A 19974-nucleotide genomic window follows, 5' to 3' on the forward strand; every position below is an offset into this window, starting at 1 on the left:
ATTTGGATAGGCTATGTAGGAGGGTAGGATGCTGATGGCAGTCTCTAGGATGCTACCATCAGAAGGTAATGTCAAGGTGACCTTTGCACGTGGAAACGTGGACGCATAACTCCACGGTTATGCGGGAATTTCTCCACGTCAACCCATGCGAGCAGAACGTGGGAAAGGAAGTTATTTTAACTTCCGCTTCTGCTCCTCTATTTAAGACGATGTAATCAGTTCTTTTTACGATGTGTTTTCTGAGTTCCAAGAGCCTTTCTTCTTCTTGTGTCATTGGTGCTTGAAGGTGATCTCGCCGGCGACGTCCAACCACGTCGTTTCTCCGACAAGTATCTAACAGGTAATTCACCATAGGATAGATACTACAGAGAGTAAAACAAATACTGCCGGATAAAAAATGAGAAAAAAAGCGGGACATCACATTGTTTCCCAACGAATGCATTTTCAAAGAGACCGAGATCACGGATGCAAGATAACATACCACCGGCAATGTTTCTTAATCTTTCCTGAGAAGGCCACGCCCATGCCACTTGAATTCTGTGGCATAAGTTACGAGAGAATGGTCCCCTTTCAAGTCCAAACCAACGGCAGGCGATGAATCAGCTCTCCTCCATGGCGATTCTCTGCCGGTGATTCGCCAAGAACCGAAGAGCCAACTCATAAGCAGAGAATATCGCACCATTGACGACGAAGGCCCTGGCCACAGCAGTCCCCAGCCCTCTCCAAAGCACCCTATACCCCTCCTCGCGCACACTCTTCTTCAAGCAGTCGACGATACCACGGTACTTAACCGGAGGAAACTCCCCCTTAGTCTGCGACTGCGCCTGCAACCTCGACTTGATCACATCCAAAGGATAACAACAGACCCAGCTCGCCACTCCGGCCGTGCCCCCAGCGACCAGCATTGTTCCAATCGTCTCCTCTCCCGTCATCCGGCATCCTTCGTGTAGAGCCTCTCGCGTCATCTCGTAAGTCCAGAAGTACACTCCGTGTGCCGGTGCGTCTCTCAGAACAGTGATAGACAGCCCACGGTACAACCCTCTTATCCCTTCTTTCCTTAGAATTCTCGCCGCTATGCTCGCCGGCCCGGTGTCCTGTCCTGCGGTTTGTAGCTGGAGGCGGATCTTAACGAGGTCGACAGGGCAGAGGAGGAGGCTTTGGAGAGCCCCGGTGCCGACGCCGGCGAGGGCCACGCTCTTCAGCCCCGGCGGCTCGCCCCTTAGCGCGTTTCCGGAGTCTAAGTATCGGCTCAGAATTGCGTAGACTTGGAACACCACGGCGTTCTGCGAAGAACCCAGGTTATGGATTTTCGTTTCGTGAAGAAAATTAGAGTTTTTTGGGGTTCTTGATGGAACCTGGAAGGCGACGGAGGCGAGGGGGGCTGCCATGCCGCGGTAGAGAGCGGATGGGCCTTCGGAGGAGATGATATGGCGGAGAAGGCGCGCCGAGGTTGGCTTGTTGATGGAGCCGGACTGGACCGGCTGTTGGATTCGGATCCTGAGCGTGTCGAGCGGGTGGCCCGCGATGACTCCGGCCATGCCCCCCAGCCCGCCCGCCACGAACTCCCTGCCCCAGCTCGTTGCGAGGAACTCCGGCCAGAACTCCATCTCCCCCCGCCCGCCACCATCAACGAACGCTTCAAACTTTCAATTCTCCAACCGTGGAATCAGGGCAACGGAGGTTGATAATGGAGGAAAATCTCTCTCTCTCTCTCTCTCTCTCTCTCTCTCTCTCTCTGTCTCCGTCTCTCTCTATCCTTCTCTCTTCCTCTCTCTCTTTCTCTCCCTCCCTCTCTATCCTTCTCTCTCTTCTTCTTTCTTCTCTTCTCTCTCTCTCTTTTTCCCTTTCTCCCTCTCTTTCTCTCTGTGTTTCTCCCTCTCTCTCTCTCTCTTTCCCACGAAATTGACAAGAATCTCACAAATCTCTCGCTTGATAAATCCTTCCTACAGAAAACAAGTCTGTGACTCTCTCTCACGAAAACGGGTAAGAACCTCTCAAATCTCTGGCCGTGGAATCCAATGGAGCAAGCTTGATAATCCTCTCATTTTCTGCGTCTGGAAAACGCTGAATAATCTCTAAAATCTCTGGAAGCGTGATCCGAGGAAGCGATCTTGATAATCTTTCCGCTCTGACGATATTGGGTAGAGGGTTCTTACGGAGGAAGACCAGGATCTTCCTCTCCCTCTAATACTAAAACTTGGAAGAATCTCTAAATTCCCACGCCGCGGAATCTGAGGAGAGCTTGAACATGTTTCGTCTCTCTGGATATGGCGCTGAAGTTGAGGAAGATGATTCTCTATCTCTCTATTTCTCTCGCTATGACTCTCTCTGTCTCTCTCTCGAACCGTCTATTTAGATCGCCGCTGCCATGTTTGGAGAGGATGAAAATCCACGTGGCGAGAGAAGCGTCAAGGTTTCTTTTCCGAGACGAGCGGGGGGGACGGTGGTAGATAGCCGCTCGTTGGGTGCTTCTCAGGAAACACGAGAAAAAGGGAAGAGGAGATGATGAATGCGACCCTCGTCCTGTAGCCGCTGGAGGCGTGAACGGCGCGGATAGGAACAACAACGCAGCGAACGTTTGTAGCTGGTTAAGTTTTTCCCATGCACAAACGTAGCTTTACCTGTATCCTTTGATTTTTGGCTATCTGGAAATCCTTAACTATGCCTAAAATATCGCGCCATTCCAGAAGAAAAAAACAGACGGGAGAACGAGAAAACGACTCGATGCTTTTCTCCTGCCGACACAATGATATATAATAATATAAATATTCTTAGAGAAAGAGATGTGACAGTGCCCTGTTACCAATCCTTCTTTGCGGCTCTTGGGTTGGATAAGATCAATGTACTGATAAATTTGAACTAGTTTCAATTTATCCATGAGAAGTAGAAGATTAGTATGTATTGACTGATGACCTGGGTAATGATAGATGCTGCGGGAGCATTGCTTTTCTGGATTGCAACAATGGGAGTCTAGGGTTTAGAAATAAGAACATTAAATTAGCAACTCAGTGACTATTGGCTTAAATACAAAAATACAGTGAAGGGCCCATTTAGGCTTTAAGTCACTAATGGGACCAGAATAAAACATAAATAAAGGCATTGTGTATGGTCCTAGTCCTTTGCAGCCCAATACCAGTGACAAAAAAAAAAGATAAAACAACATAAATGGGCCGACTTGCTGAGGTCGAAACAGATGGCTTGGAATAAAAAAGGAGACCGACACACTGAAGCACTCATGTCTGGGAGGAGGATTAGTGAGTGATCAAAATAATATCATGGTAAAAGCGTGATGCTAATAGTGTAGTGCATTAGAGCAGTCAAACTGCTCGTATATACATGCATCTACTTGGTGCTCATTGCGCCATGTCCACATCTCACCTATGGTAGGTGATTCCATGAGTGATGTCTGCTGTCTAAAGTCATTAAATACTTGCACTCCCTAGCTGCATCAGTCCAAGTTCCTGATGTAATACGTTGACACCCGGGATTGACGGCACGTATTACGTCACAACAATGCGAGATGATGGGTAATGTGTTGGGTTCTAGGGGCCTTGAGATGGATGAACAGCACAAAAAGATGCGCAGCGGAAGTCTCTTTGCGAATCGAATGACATCAACAAAAACATTGAAATGACGTACCTTGCACGAATCTCATTCGTGATTTCTTCGATCTCGGAGCGAGACGAGTCGAGCTGCTCAAGTGTGCAGCCTCTAGACGTATCCACGCGGTCCTCGGCGCGTCGGATCTCCTCCTTCTCGTTGACGAGCCCCATTCTTTCTCCGTCGGCGTCGTTACATCGTCCTGATCACATCAGGGATGGAGAGGGGGTGTGGGGAGAGTGGAGAAGAAGGGGAAAGGCCCCTGAACAATTCTGGCCTGGGTGAATTTCGTTCAGGGCCTTCCCCTATTTATACTAAGCGGGTATTTTTCATAAAAACCCCCAAAACTTAAGTATATCTTCCAACGTCCAAAAGACCATTTGCGTGTGACCCTCTAGGCCCATGTATCAGTCTAGTTAACGACTCCAGCGGCCCAATAACCTTTATTGGCCTTCCAAATTAATTAACTATATCATCATATAGATTAATTAACTTCGGATCGATTTAACCCAATCGATAGGTCGAGACTTCGACACGTGAGGTGCCAAGCTACACCTCGTGTCCTAGAAGATACAAAGGAGTGTGTATCGACTCACTCATGAAACCTGTTCATCATCGGTTAACGTGTATGTATAATCCCGCATCCATACTGACGCTCCTTGGACGACTTAGGGTATGGTCAACTGTCAAACCCTAACCGATCATCCGAGTTAGTACTGATGCATTCGGAAATCATTAGAGAACTCTTCTTTGATATTTCACTGCCTTGGCCAAGGACTTCATCACATCATCTTCCTTAAGCTGTCACCTCTTATACCGAGGGTGGACGATCCCATCTTGACCACTCAATCGCCTTCGTGTACTTCTTGATGCACCCGAACTAAGACCGTTTAGAATCCCATGATTAGAGACTCGTTGGCCATAGCCAAAGTACAACCGTCTGTCCACAAGACGTCTTTGGTGTCTCAGGTCTAAGGACTACTTACACAACCGTGACGTGAATCAACCTGATTGACAGTTTGGTATAATACCATTCAGGGATTCGTACGGATCAATTTAGTGAACTCTTTCCACTAAAGAGCACCCACTATCTATCCTTAGTGTCACCACACTAATGGCTACGGGACCGGCCGTACTCATCATATGAGTAAGGCTAGATAGTGTTATTCTATCTAGATACTTCGATGTCCTTCTCGCGCATCCTTTGAATAGGAATGTTTAGAACACATGCGTAAAGACTAATTCGTATTACGATCTCATCATAATTTACTAAGTCCGATCATGTATTCATGGACTTCATTATGAGCATCACACGTGCACTATAATGAATATGTTGTACTAATGAATATGGAACGAGATGTGGAATGTGTGATTGGCTTGCCGGCCACATATATTTCCATCATAATCTTCGAGATGAATTATGCAAATTTTAGAATAACTCTATTTGAGCAATAATGGGGTGGTCGACTTAGGAAGAAAGACACAATAAATCCTCGGGAAAGAGGACAGGTCAGGATAGACTCTAGATGACCCGCGGAGTCAATTGGAATGACGACGTCGAGAGAGGCATTTTACGGCCCGTTGGAGTTGCACCTTTACTATCAGAAATATAATCATCTATCACAAGACTATCCTATCTCTCGACAGATGGTGGCTAGCCTATCCAGCAATTTAATAGAGGCGGCAAAGGAAACGATAGCGGGCGACGGCATTGTAAGACGTAATAATACTGAGAAAGTGAAGGGGAAACGAGATGGAACCTGATGGCAATTACTCTGAGAGGACGACGGCAGTGTGCAAGACAATCTATGCACGGTGATGACAAATGGTCCGTTCAAAAGGGGCTCGAGGGCGCTGGGCGCGAGTAGCAGTCGAGAAGAGGGCGCATCAGCGTGTGGGCGATAGCACTTGGGATCACCAGTGACGCCGAGGCACGCGGGCGGTGAATAGGCCGCAAAGCGCGGGCTTGCCGGCTGGTGATAAAGGACGTGCACAACGGGCTGGTTGGTGCGGACTGCGGCCGGTTTGGGCACGCGATAGCGTCGAGGGACGCCGGTCAGCGCAAGCGCGCGGGAAGGGCAATGCGTCGCCGAGAGAATGATGTGGCAGGTGTAGGGTGCGGCCGGCGTTGGCGCGGCACGACAGCGCCGAGGGGCGCCGGTCAGCGCGGCCGCGCGGGCAGAGAAATACACCGCCGAGAGAACGCCCTGACCCGGGCAAAGTGCGGTCGGCGTGTGGCAAGACAGAGCTTCGAGCACACCGGCAGCACGGGACGTTGTGGAACGATGGCGGGCGGCAAAATTCGTCAACGGTGATGCAGCAATTCGACTTCTCCAATGCTTTCTTGGCGTTCTTGACAAATAACTGCCAAGATGTTAATTCTTGAAACTGATTCACCAAGAAATGAGAGGCTTGATAACTATTGTCGATCAGACATGACACGGAGTGATCTCAACGTGTGTATCTGCACGACGATTACGAACAGGATCTCTACAATACAATTTCTACGATGATCTAACTATCTCTCAAGAATGAGAAGAAAGAAAGAAAGAAGAACATTCAGATTTCAAATTTCAGCAAGTCTGTCTATCACTTGGGCATGCCATCCCCTTATATAGGGAGGATGGGTGTCAAGTGGCCGTTCATGGAGGAGGAAACCGTCGCAAGACGAGGTCCTCCTCTTTACACGCATTACATCGACGAAAAGGAAATAACGAATGAGGCCTAATTCAACGACCCAATCCAATTGTTCAGAAAAATCACAAACTAGAACCAAGTAGTGAAGAAAACTTACACGGGTCTTCATGCCAGATACTTGAATCTGGGGTCACGGGCGTCGGCACGAGCTGCTCGGTGTGGTAGAGCTCGTCTTGTGTCAGTGTTGATGCGATGGTCCCCCATCAGTTCCCTGAAGTTGTTGCTTAATTGTTGCAAAATCTGTTTTGAGCGCCTCAACCTATGTGTGCACATCCCCGAAGACATGTCGATTTTAGGTGGATGATGGAAGACCATCCAGCTGATCGCGTCCAGACTCATCGCCAGCCCTTACGCGGAGCCAGAGTCGATGTGAAGAACCAACACTTCCACTATCAAGCTTGAAGTAACAGTCGCGTCGTCTTGGAGCGTGCCAAGGCGTCTTTGTGTTCTTTCCTTTTCGTTGTTTTTGGAATTGTCGAAGGCCCCTCCTGCGCGAGTACCAGCCTCCTATGTTTGTTTTCCTTTTTAATGGTGATTTAGCTACCAACTTTAGGTGGAGGAAATCCATATTGGGCTTCTCCCCCTAAAGATCCCTTTAAGGGGAAGCCCAATAGGCTTTCCCCTTAAAAGGGGGCCCAATGGGCCTCCCACGATCACCACTTCCTCTCTATAAGAAGGAGGAAGGGTGGACGTGGGAAAAGAAGTCATTGTTGAAATTGCAAAATCCCAGATCTGGTTTCTATTATTGGCAGTTAATTTTTGGTTGTTCATCGTTCTACCCTGTTGCTGAAGAAGAAGAAGCATTGAGTGTGTTAAAGAAGAAGAAGAAAATAGGAGCTTGTTGAATTTGGAGAAGTTCAGTTCTGATTCGTTGTTTCAGTTATCATGTGTTCTATTTCCTTTTCAGAAGAAGATTTGTAGCCGAGGAACGATCATCATCTCTGTAGAAGAAGAAGAAGGACTTCTTCGTCGCCAGAAATCATGTGACCCATTCAAATCGTGTGATCGACAATTGTAGGATTAGCCACCTTATTTATGTTAGTGAATTTGATGGTGAGGACGCCAACACATCAACATCGGACGCGCCGCCGCCGTCAACTGGAGTCAACGATGCCGCTACGGACACACCGCCACAGTCAACCGAAGTCAACACCTCCGCCATCGACACGCCACAACCGCCATCAGACAACTTCAACATACCGACGTTACGCACGTCTCCACGCACGCACGCTCCTTCGCGCATCATGACACGTCGCCAACGGCAGATCAACAACTGCCCCTTGGCGTGACACGAAGCACGTCTCTCGTCTTTAATTTCTCGTTGCTAAGTTGTGTTTCCTCTTTCCTCCAAGGCCTATATACATAGGCCATTGTTTTAAGAAACAGTTAGGCAGTCATTATTCAAGAATCGAGTTTTTTTTAACTCTTCTTGGAGGACTGCCCAGCCTCCCTATCCCTCTTTCAACCCTAGCTTCGCCGCCGCCACTGCCGCCTTGCGTCGTCGGCCTGCCCCCCGTGCTTCCCCTCTCCTCTCCCTCTCTCTCCCTCTCCCTCGCCGCCCAAGGCAGCTACCCTAGGCAGCCTAGGGCAGCCCGCCCTAGGCCGCCCAAGGTAGCCACCCTAGACTGTCAAGGGCAGCCCGCCCTAGGCTGCCCAAGGTAGCCACCCCAGGCCGCCCAGGGCTGCTGCCCAAGGCCGCCCAAGGTATCCACCCCAGACTGCCAAGGGCAGCCCGCCCTAGGCCGCCCAAGGCGCCACCCCAGGCCGCCCAGGGCAGCGCGCCCTAGGCTGCTCAAGGCGCCACCCCATGCCGCCCAAGGCTGCTGCCCAAGGCCGCCCGAGGCAGCCGACCAGGCCGCCCAAGGCCGCCCAAGGCAGCCACCCTAGGCCGCCCAAGGCACCAACCCAAGCCGCCCAAGGCAGCTCGCCCTAGGCTGCCCAAGGCAGCCCACCCTAGGCTGCCCAAGGCAGCCCGCCCTAGGCCACCCAAGGCGCCACCCTAGGTCGCTCAGGGCCACTGCCCAAGGGTGCCCACGGCAGCCATCTCAGACCGCCTAGGACGGTGCCCGCGCCCGCTTACTCCATCCGTGCCTGTTCGACCGTCTCGCTCTCCGCAAGGGCCGTACAACGCCCGAAATGCCCAGTCTTCTCGTCTAGTAGGCCGCTCAACGCCCGGTTTCGCCCAGACTCGTTACGATCAGAATTCCCCGCAGCCTCTTCACGCACTATGGTGCCGAGGTACGCCTGAACTCTTTGGTGTCGAAGTGTTCTCCATCCAGTATTCCACGAGAAGTCTCCACCGTCATCAGATTGTTTTGATTTGGATTTTTTCCTCAAAATTCTCTTCAAGAGTTTCTATCGTGACGTGAATTCGGGTATTGATTTTGGTGCTTCGGCATCGTCGCGGTGGGTGAAGACAGTACTCCCGCCCAAGGATCGAACTTGCATCACCAGTATTTCATTGGTTTTAAACTCCGTATTCGACTATGTGGATTTCTGTGGTCTGTTTTATCCTTCCCTTACCCAATCCATCCATTACCTTCCACCCATCCTAATCATTTCTCCTTCCCTCCAGTCGTCCATTTCCTGGTTGTCCTACATCAGAATTCCTTTGGCGGTGTCGGATCATCTCGCTCGCGTCAACGGTGTGGCCTCCACGGACAAAGACCATCCCCCACTATGTTGACTCTTCGAGCCGGACACGCGAACCATTGGGAGCTTGATTGTGATAAACCCGTCACGTGTCGCCCAATTGATCTACCGTCCACGACTTCGAACGATTATTGTATTTTCTCGTCAAAACTTCTCAAAATCATATGCGTTAGTTTTACATCATTTTATTGTATTTAGATTCAATTTGCCAAACGTAAGACGACTAGCCAATTTCAATCGTCGTGTTCCATTAGTGGAGGTTGAGATTCCTCAATCAATAACTGAAGTTTTTCATAGTTGATGGTGAAATGTCTCTGTGTTAGTGATGTCGCACAAAGTTGTGAAAAGCTTCATGTTCGAGCTAGATGTCTTGGAATAAAAAAGGAGGCCTACACATTGAAACACTCATGTCTGGGAGGAGGAGGAATAGTGAGTGATGAAAATAATATCATGGTAAAAGCGTGATGCTAATAGTGCAATGCATTAGAGCAGTCAAGCTGCTCGTACATACGCGCATCTACTTGGCACTCATTGCACCATGCCCACATCTCACCTATGGTAGGTGATTCCTTGAGTGATGCCTGGTGTATTTAGTCATTGAACGCTTGCATAGACCTCGACCTTGGGGTTATCCACCTTGACGTTCACTAACTGTGCGTATGGAGTTGAAATCCCAGCTATAAGCTAAAGGAGATCAACAAGCCAAGGGTAGTCCTTAATATGTTGCATGAGTTCCCCCTTGAAGGCCTTACACACTAGGTCTCAATGTGATGCTTAGACTATAGTGAGCGTGTAGGGATGCGAGGAATACAGTACTACGAAGGTAACATACTGAATTCCTTCGGCAAGTAATTTCAACAAATAATCTCTCATCCATTGAAACTTTATTCGCTTTCTCTCTCTAAACCTGTTTCTTTCTCTCTCTAAAATCTATCCCTATCTCTCTCTAAATCCTCCATCATTTCCCATTTCAAATTCCAAAAGAAATCCCGTTTTGAATTCCATTAGTTTGGGCAAAAAACTTCAGATTTTTGTTACTATTGCCGCCGTTGTGTGCTGCTGTGAGGGGTGTGTGCGGCTGGTATACTCTTCAACTTGCCGGTCCGTGCACGCCCGCAATGCAAAAGAGCACACCATGCATGACTTAGCCGAATCAGCTAAGTCTTGAGTCAATTGGGCCAAGCCCAATTGCGCTGACCCACTCGGCCGTTTAATAGACCCGATTTGGGCTGCCAACCCAACGATCGGGGATAGGAGCCACCAGCTCGCCGCTCCACCGCGCTCCGTTGCTGGTGGCAATCATTGGAACATGTATTTTTGTTATTTTTCTGCATTTAAAAATTACAAAAAATAAGGAAAATCCCTAAAATTAACATAATCGATTCCATGTGATTTTAACATTTAAACAAATTCTAAAAAATCTCTAACTCTGATTTTTAATATTTCTTGTGGTTTTGGTGTAAATTAAATTCCAAAAAATTCTAAAAATATTTATTTTTGATTTTTGGTGTTTAAAATTAAGAAAATTATTGTAAAATATTTTTGGTGTTTTTCCTTGTATGTTTGCTTCAATTTAAATCATAGAAAATCATATACATTAACTAAAAAATCCATATAATCCTAGAAAGGGTATCTCTCATTTTAAAACTCATTTCCTTCAATTCAAGCTTAAGCAAAGTTCTGAAATCAGAATTGTGCCTCTCTATCAATCGACCCTTTACTTTCCCAATATTCATTATAGAGTATTTAAGTAGAAATTTTCATTAATATTGTTGGTTAAGTCTGAATTAAAACAATGGCATTAAAACTCTAAATTTGGACTTATCAGGTTGGGATAGAGGGAGATATAGGCAGGGAGAGTGGTAGAGCTTCACAAGCGAGGAGATAGTGAGAGACAGGGAGAGAGGGAAAGACACAGAGAGAGAGAGAAGAGACAGGGAGAGAGGGAAAGAGGGAGAGAGAGAAGAGACAGGGAGAGAGGGAAAGAGGGAGAGAGAGAAGAGACAGGGAGAGAGGAAAAGAGGGAGAGAGAGAGAAGAGACAGGGAGAGAGGGAAAGAGGGAGAGAGAGAAGATACAGGGAGAGAGGGAAAGAGGGAGAGAGAGAAGAGACAGGGAGAGAGGGAAAGGGAGAGAGAGAAGATACAGGGAGAGAGGGAAAGAGGGAGAGAGAGAAGAGAAGGGTGAGAGGAAGAGAGAGAGAGAGAGAGAGAGAGAGAGAGAGAGAGAGAGAGAGAGAGAGAGAGAGAGAGAGAGAGAGAGAGAGAGAGAGAGAGAGAGAGAGAGAGAGAGAGAGAGAGAGAGAGAGAGAGAGAGAGAGAGAGAGAGAGAGAGAGTGAGAGAGTGAGAGTGAGAGAGAGAGAGAGAGAGACCTTGATTCTGTCGTCATTTTACCTTCAGTCTTGAACGGTCAAAGTTCATCGTTGACTATGATACTTTCTTAAGTCAAATATTGTCAATCCAACATTCCATTTTTACTGTCCATTACTTTCTAATCAAGCAAATTTGAACCTATTAGTCAACCGTAACAATTCTCAGAGCTTCTCTTCTTCCCTCTCGTGAAACGTGAAACCCTAAATCCTTTTCTCAAAGAATTTCATTCCCATGTAGATGTGATCGAAGGTGCGAAGCGTCGTGCTTTTAGACGACAATGGCTCAAGCTCGTATGCGATTAATGGCTTCCAGAGTGCAGATTTCCATTCTACGCGACATTTTGGCCAAGGGAGATCATAATTCGACCGGTGGGATTGCTCTTTTTTCATCGTCTGGCTATGATCTTTGCGAATGCAATCAATCGAGATCTTCGCCTTATTCCTCCACAATCTCTGCCCGGCGGAAGAGGGTAATCGGTCTGCGGTCGCTGGCAAGGTCATTCGGGACGTCGAATCATGATGGAATGCTTGCGACTGAATCTGTTTGCTCAGTGAGTTCCCCGTCAACCAGTTCCTCTAATTACATCGCTGTGAAATCTGAGAAGCGTTTAGCGAGCGCAAAGCCCGCAATCAAAGGAATCCGGAAGAAATCTGTTGTGGATTTTACCAAAATTGACGCGAAATTGTTGCCCAGGGTGATGATTGTGGGGCGGCCGAATGTGGGCAAATCGGCTTTGTTTAATCGGTGAGTCGTTCAAAGCTTCTTCGTTTGCCACAGTGTAAGCCCTTATGATAGTTTCTCTTGTAGTTTGATACGCAGGAGGGAAGCTCTGGTGTACAACACTCCAGGCGACCACGTCACAAGGGATATAAGAGAAGGCATCGCAAAGCTCGGAGATTTAAGATTCAGAGTTCTCGATTCTGCTGGATTAGAGACGGCGGCTTCCTCGGGCAGCATTCTCTGTAGAACTACTGACATGACTGGTTACGTTCTTTCAAGGACCCAGTTCGCTATTTTCCTTATAGATGTGAGGTAAACTCGTTGATTCTTTCATGGATTGGAAATTTTCTTGCGGAATTGAATGTTGGGTTGCTTTGATCAGAGCTGGTTTGCTGCCTCTTGACGTGGAAGTTGGGAATTGGATGAGGAAGAATGCCCCTGGGCTAAGAACGATCTTGGCGATGAACAAGTGCGAGTCGATCGATGATGGAGGTGGACTTCTTATAGCCGAGGCTGCCCAAGCCCAAGCTCTGGGTTTTGGTGATCCAATCGCAATATCAGCGGAAACTGGTCTTGGGATGGCTGAGCTCTATGAAGCTCTATGCCCTTTGCTCGAGGATTACGTGCTTCAACGAATTAACCGTGTGTTTATATCATTAAACCTCATTTTTTTTTAATATATTCTTGGTAATCAGTTGCAAAATCATTGGTTTCAGATCAGGGTGAAGAGGATGAAGGCATAGACATTGAGGAGAAAAATTCACCCCTCCAGCTTGCCATTGTAGGACGTCCAAATGTTGGCAAGTCTACTCTGCTGAATACACTCTTACAAGAGAAGAGAGTTCTGGTTGGGCCCGAGTCTGGCCTTACTAGAGACTCCGTGAGAGCTCAATTCTACTTTGAAGGACGCACCATATATTTGGTAGATACAAATGACTCGTGGTCCTCGAGTTTTACTGTGTTTTGTTTCATCATTACCATTACCGTGGGTAACTTTGAGATGTATCCTCATACATCTTTTAATAAATCACCCATGTCCCCTCTTCATATAAACAGTGCTCTTGCATTTCGTCGTATTAAAAGGTGTTTAAATATTCATAAATTTTGTGAACGTTTAACTAAAAGGTGGAATTCATATTATAACTTCCCCGCCTTGGCGTTTGTTTTTCTGTTTAAAGTTAATGTCTTAGATAATAGCGGGATCTTGTTTTTTTCGGGGTTTTGCAAAAATATTGGCTCAACTCTAATTGAGCGATGGTTTTGCTCTCTTGTTCAGGTTGATACTGCAGGGTGGCTGCAACGGTGTGGACAAGAGAAGGGGCCATCATCGTTGAGTGTAATGCAATCAAAGAAAAACCTCATGCGGGCCAATATTGTAGCGTTGGTCCTTGATGCGGAAGAGGTATTCCCGTCCCTTTTCGGTTTAATTTATGCCAGTTGACTGAGGAAACCATCTGTCATCGAACAAATTTACTCATTTCTTGATCAACTTCATCTTTCAAATAGTGAAGTTCCTATTACTCGGAAACTGTTACAACACTGAAAGTGGGTTAGCGGCACCATTGTCATTTAGCCGGGTGATCCTTTATATCTAAAAAATAAATAGAGGGTAGTTCTTGGAGGAAATACGGAAGAAGTTCTCAATAGAAGTGTTTCTTGCTCCATCCCCTTTTCTTGTTTTTTCTCAATGAGTAATTTTAATTTTTTGCCATATTTGAAGCGTTAATGTTTTCCTATGCTTATTACTGTATGCGTCTTGCGGGTTTCTAGATTGCGAAAAATAGATGCAGCATGAAGCCGGCTGAGGTGGCCATTGCCCGTCAAGCTGTGGAGGAGGGCCGCGGCCTTGTAGTGATCGTCAATAAGATGGATCTTCTTAGAAAAGACCATGACTTGAGGCTGCACAACAAACTCATTGACGCAGTTCCGAAAGAGATCCAATCTGTGATCCCTCAGGTTTGCTCATAATTTTCTGGATTAAATCACTGCCCTAGATTGATTTTAATTATTTTCCAATCCCAGGTCACTGGTGTGCCCGTTGTGTTCGTCTCTGCATTGGAAGGTGAAGGACGGATTCCGCTTCTGAAGCAAATCCTAGAGACTTACGAAAAGTGGTGTCTAAGGCTGCCGACTGCTCGCCTTAATCGATGGCTTAGAAAGGTAATTAACATTCTTAAGCATGTCATTTACCCGCAGCATTTTATAATTCATGTATGGTTTCACAGGTGATGAGCCGGCATTCGTGGAAGGACCAGGCCACAAAGCCGAAGATCAAGTACTTGACCCAGGTGAAGGCGCGGCCGCCAACATTCGTTGCATTTAAGAGCGGGGAGGCTGCTCTGCCAGACTCATATCTGAGATTCCTGACCAAGTCTCTTGTGGAGGATTTTGACCTCGGCGGTGTCCCAACCCGTGTGCTGCAGCGGTCGGTCCTGTCACGGGCTGCGGGGACCCGTAAAGAACCAGATCACTCTCCCCCAAGGTCATCTTCTAGACTTTCCTCTGACAAGAGAAAGTTTGAGACTGATTAATGCAGATTGAGAGAGAGATTCCAAGAATGAGTGATTGAGTGAGCTGATGGGAAGAGGAAAAATGATGCAGATGATCAAAGGATAGATGGGGAGAAAATACATATTGAGATTGGGAGGGTGTTTTAGAGGGAGAGAGCTAAGAGCTGATGGAAAATTGTTTGCACCCTGATAACTGATATAGGACACTAATATATCTGAAATCTGGGATAAACAAGACAGTTTCCGATGACAATATTGAGTATCGTGACAAGTATCAATGTGGCAGATGTGATTCCGGATCTTAGATGTTGGACCTCCAATATCAGACTTTGGGAAGTAGCTGAAGACTGAGCCAATTTGTCACAAATTGGTGGCATTTTTTGAAAAAATAATTATATCCACCAGTTCCTCGAAATGATGGTGAGTAGTAATGATGGATTCCTGCACTCTTCGCTGCCCCACATGCATGTCTCATGTCATCCATGTGAAAGGCGTGCAGATGGACCAGTTTTGCCCTTGCGCCCTTGCGCATGAGCATGATGTGTATATCTGTAGGTTCAGGCTGGACTCTCTAAAAGTAAATTTCTAACCTAAATCTATAAAGTTATTACAAACCTAGCATCATATTTCAAGTCTTAACATAATACTAATCTACTTCCTAGCAGTAAAATTAACCAAATGTTTTAAAAACATGTATGATATCAAAATCTAGTTAGCTGAAACCTTTGATTACACACTTGGTCTGGTCTCAGCTTTTGGTAAATATCTAAACTTCTGCTCGTGTCAGGTCGACTGGCCATGTTAAAGTCAAAGTTGAAAGTCGATTTTTATAAAAAAACAAGCATAGACTTCGTGGACAAGGAATAAGTATTTGAACCTAGAGGTCATGGGGTTCATTGATGGGAAATATAAGGATGGAGAGTGTTGTCCTTCTCTCCAAAATAGTTAGAAGATGCCAAAATAACTTAAAAGAAAAAGAATTCTGCAGAAATAAAGCTTAAGTTATTGGGAAGGCAGAGCAAGTGTAATGTTTCTCTGAGGAAAAAGATCCGAAAAAGAAAAAGAGACCTTAGCTAAACACAATAATATTAACAAACAGTCAGAAAAAAACAAAAAATGGGGAGAGACAATGTTGCACAGAAAAAGGAAGTAAAAAATAACTAAACAAAAAATTTACTACTTAAAGAGTGTTAAAATAAAACAAAAATATACCACTATTATCTATAAGGCAGTAAAAATGAGCAACCATAATGTCCATTCAAAGAAGAACAATGGAAAAACAAACAAAAAGAAATCACAGACAAGAACACAAATTTTATCAAAAGCATACCAAGAATACTACGAAAAAACTGTGAATGGAGAAGAAAGAAAAGAAAGGAACAAAAATGAGACACTAGGGAGAACATTAAACTGTAGTGGAAAAAAAGAAATAATAAAAAATGATGTATTGTCCCATATGGAAAAAATATTAAGTTTGCAACAGTATAAATATCTCTGAACTTGTCTAAGTTCAAACAAAATCAGCCATCGACTTTTTGAGAAGCACTAAATGCACTTTGGACCCTTATTGGGCTCCACATTTCATAAAGTCCTGCCCATTTTGTATTGGGCCAAATGAAGTAAGGAGTAGTAAGTGAAATATTTATTGTAAATCCTTATAGAAAACTTCTAAATGCTCTGCATACTATATATAAGGCTCTCAATGGTTTAGATTCACATTATAGTTTATTTATAATAATGTTCTATTCTATGTCAGATATCGAGTTTCTCGATATCTGTCATCAACCCCTTGAGACAAGGATGGATGCCAATATTAGGACGGATAACAGTATCTTATATCGGCATCGTAGCAACTGATATCCAATGTCATCATCCAGTATCCATAGATCGGTATAGGCAGATATCAGATTAGCCCATTTCTAAGATCCTGTTCAGCATCCGTCCCAATATTGTCATCCAACAATGAGCTTGGTACGGGTCAACACTAATATAATGGTAGGACAATGCAATAAGTGGAGTGAGAGTTCATTGCGTATCTTTCTAAAGGAGGCTGACTTTTACCATTTTCCTAAAAAATAAAGAACAAATATTTAATGAAATACTTCCGGTCTTAGTATAGTTTGACCCTCAAAGCTATTCTGCCCTAACTGGCTGGCCGGCTCTGGTCCCTAGTCCTTAATGTCCAACCTTAACTGAAATCGGTTTCCTATAACGATACCCAACCACGAAGACAGAGATATCAAATATCGGTTGTTACAGAACTGATATCTGATTCCGATACGGACACCGACACCGACACCCAACCACGAAGACATATATATCAAATATCGGTTGCTACAATACTGATATCCGATACCGGTGCTCTACCACGAAGACAGAGATATCAAATATTGGTTGCTACAGTACTGTAATCCGATTCCGATACAGATACCCAACCATGAAGACAGAGATGTCAAATATCGGTTGCTACAGTACTGATATATAATACCGGTACCCAGCCACGAAGACAGAGATGCCAAATATAGGTTGCTACAGTACCGATATTCAATACCGGTACCCAACCACGAAGACAGAGATATCAAGTATCGGTTGCTACAGTACTGATATCCGATATCGGCATTCCGCAAACATTAACCCATCCTCCAGCCTAGAATTTAGTGGACTGGGTGGGTGGTTTTAAATCTCATCTTTATGCTACTGTCAAGTGTCTAAGTACTACCGCAATGTAATTTTCTCGAATATAACTATCTCCTCGAGTGGCAGAGGGGTGTGGCGATGGTGGCGACTCCCCGTTCGTCCTCCTCCTCGGAGATGGAGCAATCAGCCGTGGCGATCCCCTTCCTCGACGGCGCTGGGCAGCTGATGCAATCCTTGACGGCAAATCTTCTCTCAACCTTCCAAATTCCCCTCAATTGCAAGCTCAATCGCGGTGCAAGCCGGGCGGAACTCCGTCCCATCTCGCCCAACCTCGCTGTCGTCTCCCAGCTTTCTTCAGAGAATTTGTCTGCTTCATCGGCGATCAGGAGCTTGTCCACCAGCGTTAGGGTTGACGGGCTAGGATTGGGGTCCAAGACTGGAGGGCCGGCCTTCGTTGGGCAGGTCTTCAGCATGTGCGATCCTTCCGGGACTGGTCTAATGGCGGTCACCACCCATTTCGGCATCCCCTTCCTCTCCAAGAGGTTCCTTCTATCCCTGATTCAATCCGCTTTTTGTGCAATTTAGGGCAAATCTTATAGTTCCTGGGTTTTTTCTTGCAGAACTCCGGAGTGGGTTAAGAAGATGCTCGGGGGATTCAAATCCAAGGACAAAGAGGGGCCTGTCTTCCGGTTCTTCATGGACTTGGGCGATGCAGGTGGATCAAACTAAATTTTCCTTGATTTTGAAATTCATCCGCTTCTGTGATCCTCCTGGTTAACATCTTTTTTTGCTGTTTATTTATTTTCTTCAATTCGTTTTTTTGATCTGGAGTTGCAGTGTCTTATGTGAAGAAGCTGAACATCCCCACGGGCATGGTTGGTGCTTGCCGCCTCGATGTGGCTTATGAACACTTCAAGGTACAGATTCATTTGTGAAATTTTAAGCCTTTTTACTTATTGGGTTCTTCTTCTTTAATTGTTCCTGGGATTTCTGAATCTGATGTTGCGGGTGCTATTCATATTTTCTCAGGAGAAGCCTCATGCGTTTCAGTTTGTTCCCAACGGCAAGCAGGTATTTTCTGGTTTTGTGTTCATGGCGAAGATGATAATTTAGCGGTTTGATGGAAGTGTGTTCCAGGTCAAGGAGGCGAACAAGTTACTCAGAGATGCTCGACAGAGAGGGGGAAAGAGGAAAGTTGGGGGAGTACCCGTGTTCACTGCTCAAAACCTCAACATCGCCATTGCTACCAGCAGTGGAATCCGATGGTGCGATAACTTTTTTACCTGAATTTGTGATCAGCTCTGAATTCTCTTTGTGTTCATCATCTTGTTTTCATGTAGGTACACGCCTTATTTCTTTGACAAAAAACTACTGGACAGCATCCTTGAAGCATCAGTGGATCAGCATTTCCATGGATTGATCCGGCAGCGGCAGTCCCAACGCAGGAAGGATGTCCTCGACGGCGGTGCTGCAGGGGATGTCTTCGACGATGGGGGGGAGAGCCTTTTTGATCCTCCTGAGGTAATTATTTAGCAAAATGTGAGCAAAACGGATGACAATGGAAGTTTGATGATCATCAGTGGAGTTTTACCTTGGGGGATTGCAGGTTCAAGAGCTTCTGGAGGAATTGGGGCATCCAGGGATCCCGATGAGCGTGGTATCGAAGGCCGCAGAGATCCAGATCTTGGATGCCGTCGACAAGGTTCTCCTTGGTAACAGGTGGCTGAGGAAAGCTGCTGGAATCCAGCCAAAATTCCCCTACCTTGTGGATTCTTTTGAGGAGAGGTTTGAGAATATTAACCCTCAAATTGATTCTTCCCCATCACTCGAATTCGAAGGTACTGTGGGCTCACTCTCCATCGCTGTCGATCTCAGAACTGCAGCCTCATTGCAGAGGGTGGCGGAATCGTCAAGAACTGCCTCTGATCTTCAGAGTGGTGGAGTTGTCCGGTCTGATCTGCAGGTCTCTTCTACAGAGTGTTCGACTCCTGATTATCCAGAATCAGGTGGATTCCGATTTCCTGCTGGGAATTGGGAGAAGAAGCCAACAAGGGAGGAGGGCAGCACCGTGCAAAATCCTAGCCACCATGAGAAGAGGTGGAATCGAAGCGTATCTCTATAATCTCAGCTTCAAAAATTGACCTGGGTTTTTTCCTCTGCTAGTGAGCCCGGGCAGAATCCTCTTCTTCCAAAGATTACCATGGTGGGGATCTCAACAGGCGAGGGTGGGCGGGTGAGCAAGGCGAGCTTGAAGAAAACCATGGAAGAGCTTACTCGGGAACTGGAGCAGTCTAGCCAAGGAGCAGCGGCCCTCTGCGAAGACAAAGACCCCCTCTTCGTTGCTAATGTTGGGGACTACTCCACAATCACCAGAATGAGCTCTGCCAGGTGACTTCCTGTATTGTCGTCTCCAAAATTTTTTCATCTTTGATATTTATCTATAATGAGAAAAGAGAGAGAGAGAGAGAGCTGTTCTTCCATCTGTCTTTTCCTTTCAAGGGTCATTCAAATATCCTATATTGAGCTTCTTAGTGTGGGTTGAAACATTAGATTGCTCCATTACGTAAAGTTCTCGTTACACTGACTAGAGCTGGATGTTGACGGGCTTAGGAGGTTACTGCTGACATTTTGCTCGAGTTTGGCTCGTTGTATTAACCCTTCTTCATGGATAGCTCCAAGATGCTAAAAAACCAAATAACTTATCATGCTCGCTGCAGTTGTACTTCCTTCGGCAGAAACATCTGTTACTTATTTCCTGGAGATAGAAATTAGTGACTGTTCCCAAT

General features: G+C 46.1%; 3 protein-coding genes across 4 annotated transcripts; 2 read left to right on the plus strand and 1 right to left on the minus strand.

The window, feature by feature from the left end:
* Nucleotides 1-334: 334 nt before the first annotated feature.
* BAC2 (Mitochondrial substrate carrier family protein) lies at nucleotides 335-2497 on the minus strand. The gene is made up of 2 exons (XM_078575666.1): nucleotides 1356-2497; nucleotides 335-1283 (listed from the first exon to the last, which is right to left on the minus strand). The coding sequence occupies exons 1-2, from the start codon at nucleotides 1605-1607 to the stop codon at nucleotides 600-602; spliced, it is 936 nt and encodes a 311-aa protein (XP_078431792.1). The 5' UTR covers nucleotides 1608-2497; the 3' UTR covers nucleotides 335-599.
* Nucleotides 2498-11490: 8993 nt separating this feature from the next.
* LOC144703495 (GTP-binding protein) lies at nucleotides 11491-14798 on the plus strand. 2 transcript variants are annotated; one of them, XM_078575668.1, is made up of 9 exons: nucleotides 11696-11871; nucleotides 12015-12065; nucleotides 12129-12353; nucleotides 12424-12683; nucleotides 12758-12963; nucleotides 13318-13443; nucleotides 13812-13997; nucleotides 14064-14201; nucleotides 14267-14798. In XM_078575668.1, the coding sequence occupies exons 1-9, from the start codon at nucleotides 11837-11839 to the stop codon at nucleotides 14570-14572; spliced, it is 1533 nt and encodes a 510-aa protein (XP_078431794.1). In that variant the 5' UTR covers nucleotides 11696-11836; the 3' UTR covers nucleotides 14573-14798. The 2 variants fall into 2 exon arrangements, with proteins under 2 accessions (XP_078431793.1, XP_078431794.1); XM_078575667.1 differs by having other exon boundaries at nucleotides 11491-12065.
* A 2471-nt stretch (nucleotides 14799-17269) lies between these two features.
* Nucleotides 17270-19666, plus strand: LOC144703497 (Tic22-like family protein). Its single transcript, XM_078575669.1, has 9 exons — nucleotides 17270-17730; nucleotides 17809-17903; nucleotides 18026-18105; nucleotides 18218-18259; nucleotides 18326-18453; nucleotides 18529-18709; nucleotides 18795-18973; nucleotides 19064-19285; nucleotides 19352-19666. Exons 1-9 carry the CDS (start codon nucleotides 17327-17329, stop codon nucleotides 19578-19580), a joined length of 1560 nt encoding a protein of 519 aa, XP_078431795.1. The 5' UTR covers nucleotides 17270-17326; the 3' UTR covers nucleotides 19581-19666.
* Nucleotides 19667-19974: the final 308 nt, after the last annotated feature.

This window comes from Wolffia australiana, chromosome 5, assembly GCF_029677425.1.
Source record: "Wolffia australiana isolate 7733 chromosome 5, ASM2967742v1".
NCBI classification, from domain to species: domain Eukaryota; kingdom Viridiplantae; phylum Streptophyta; class Magnoliopsida; order Alismatales; family Araceae; genus Wolffia; species Wolffia australiana.

Bases quoted from the DNA above. Each gene is read 5' to 3' on its own strand.
- BAC2 (XM_078575666.1), bottom strand. From the start codon at position 1,607: ATGGAGTTCTGGCCGGAGTTCCTCGCAACGAGCTGGGGCAGGGAGTTC. The intron at 1,284-1,355 runs GTTCCATCAAGA...GGTTCTTCGCAG, and splicing joins TCGCCTCCGTCGCCTTCCAG to AACGCCGTGGTGTTCCAAGT.
- LOC144703495 (XM_078575667.1), top strand. From the start codon at position 11,599: ATGGCTCAAGCTCGTATGCGATTAATGGCTTCCAGAGTGCAGATTTCC. The intron at 12,964-13,317 runs GTAGATACAAAT...TCTCTTGTTCAG, and splicing joins AAGGACGCACCATATATTTG to GTTGATACTGCAGGGTGGCT. The intron at 13,444-13,811 runs GTATTCCCGTCC...GCGGGTTTCTAG, and splicing joins TGGTCCTTGATGCGGAAGAG to ATTGCGAAAAATAGATGCAG.
- LOC144703497 (XM_078575669.1), top strand. From the start codon at position 17,327: ATGGTGGCGACTCCCCGTTCGTCCTCCTCCTCGGAGATGGAGCAATCA. The intron at 17,904-18,025 runs GTGGATCAAACT...CTGGAGTTGCAG, and splicing joins CATGGACTTGGGCGATGCAG to TGTCTTATGTGAAGAAGCTG. The intron at 18,710-18,794 runs GTAATTATTTAG...GGGGGATTGCAG, and splicing joins GCCTTTTTGATCCTCCTGAG to GTTCAAGAGCTTCTGGAGGA.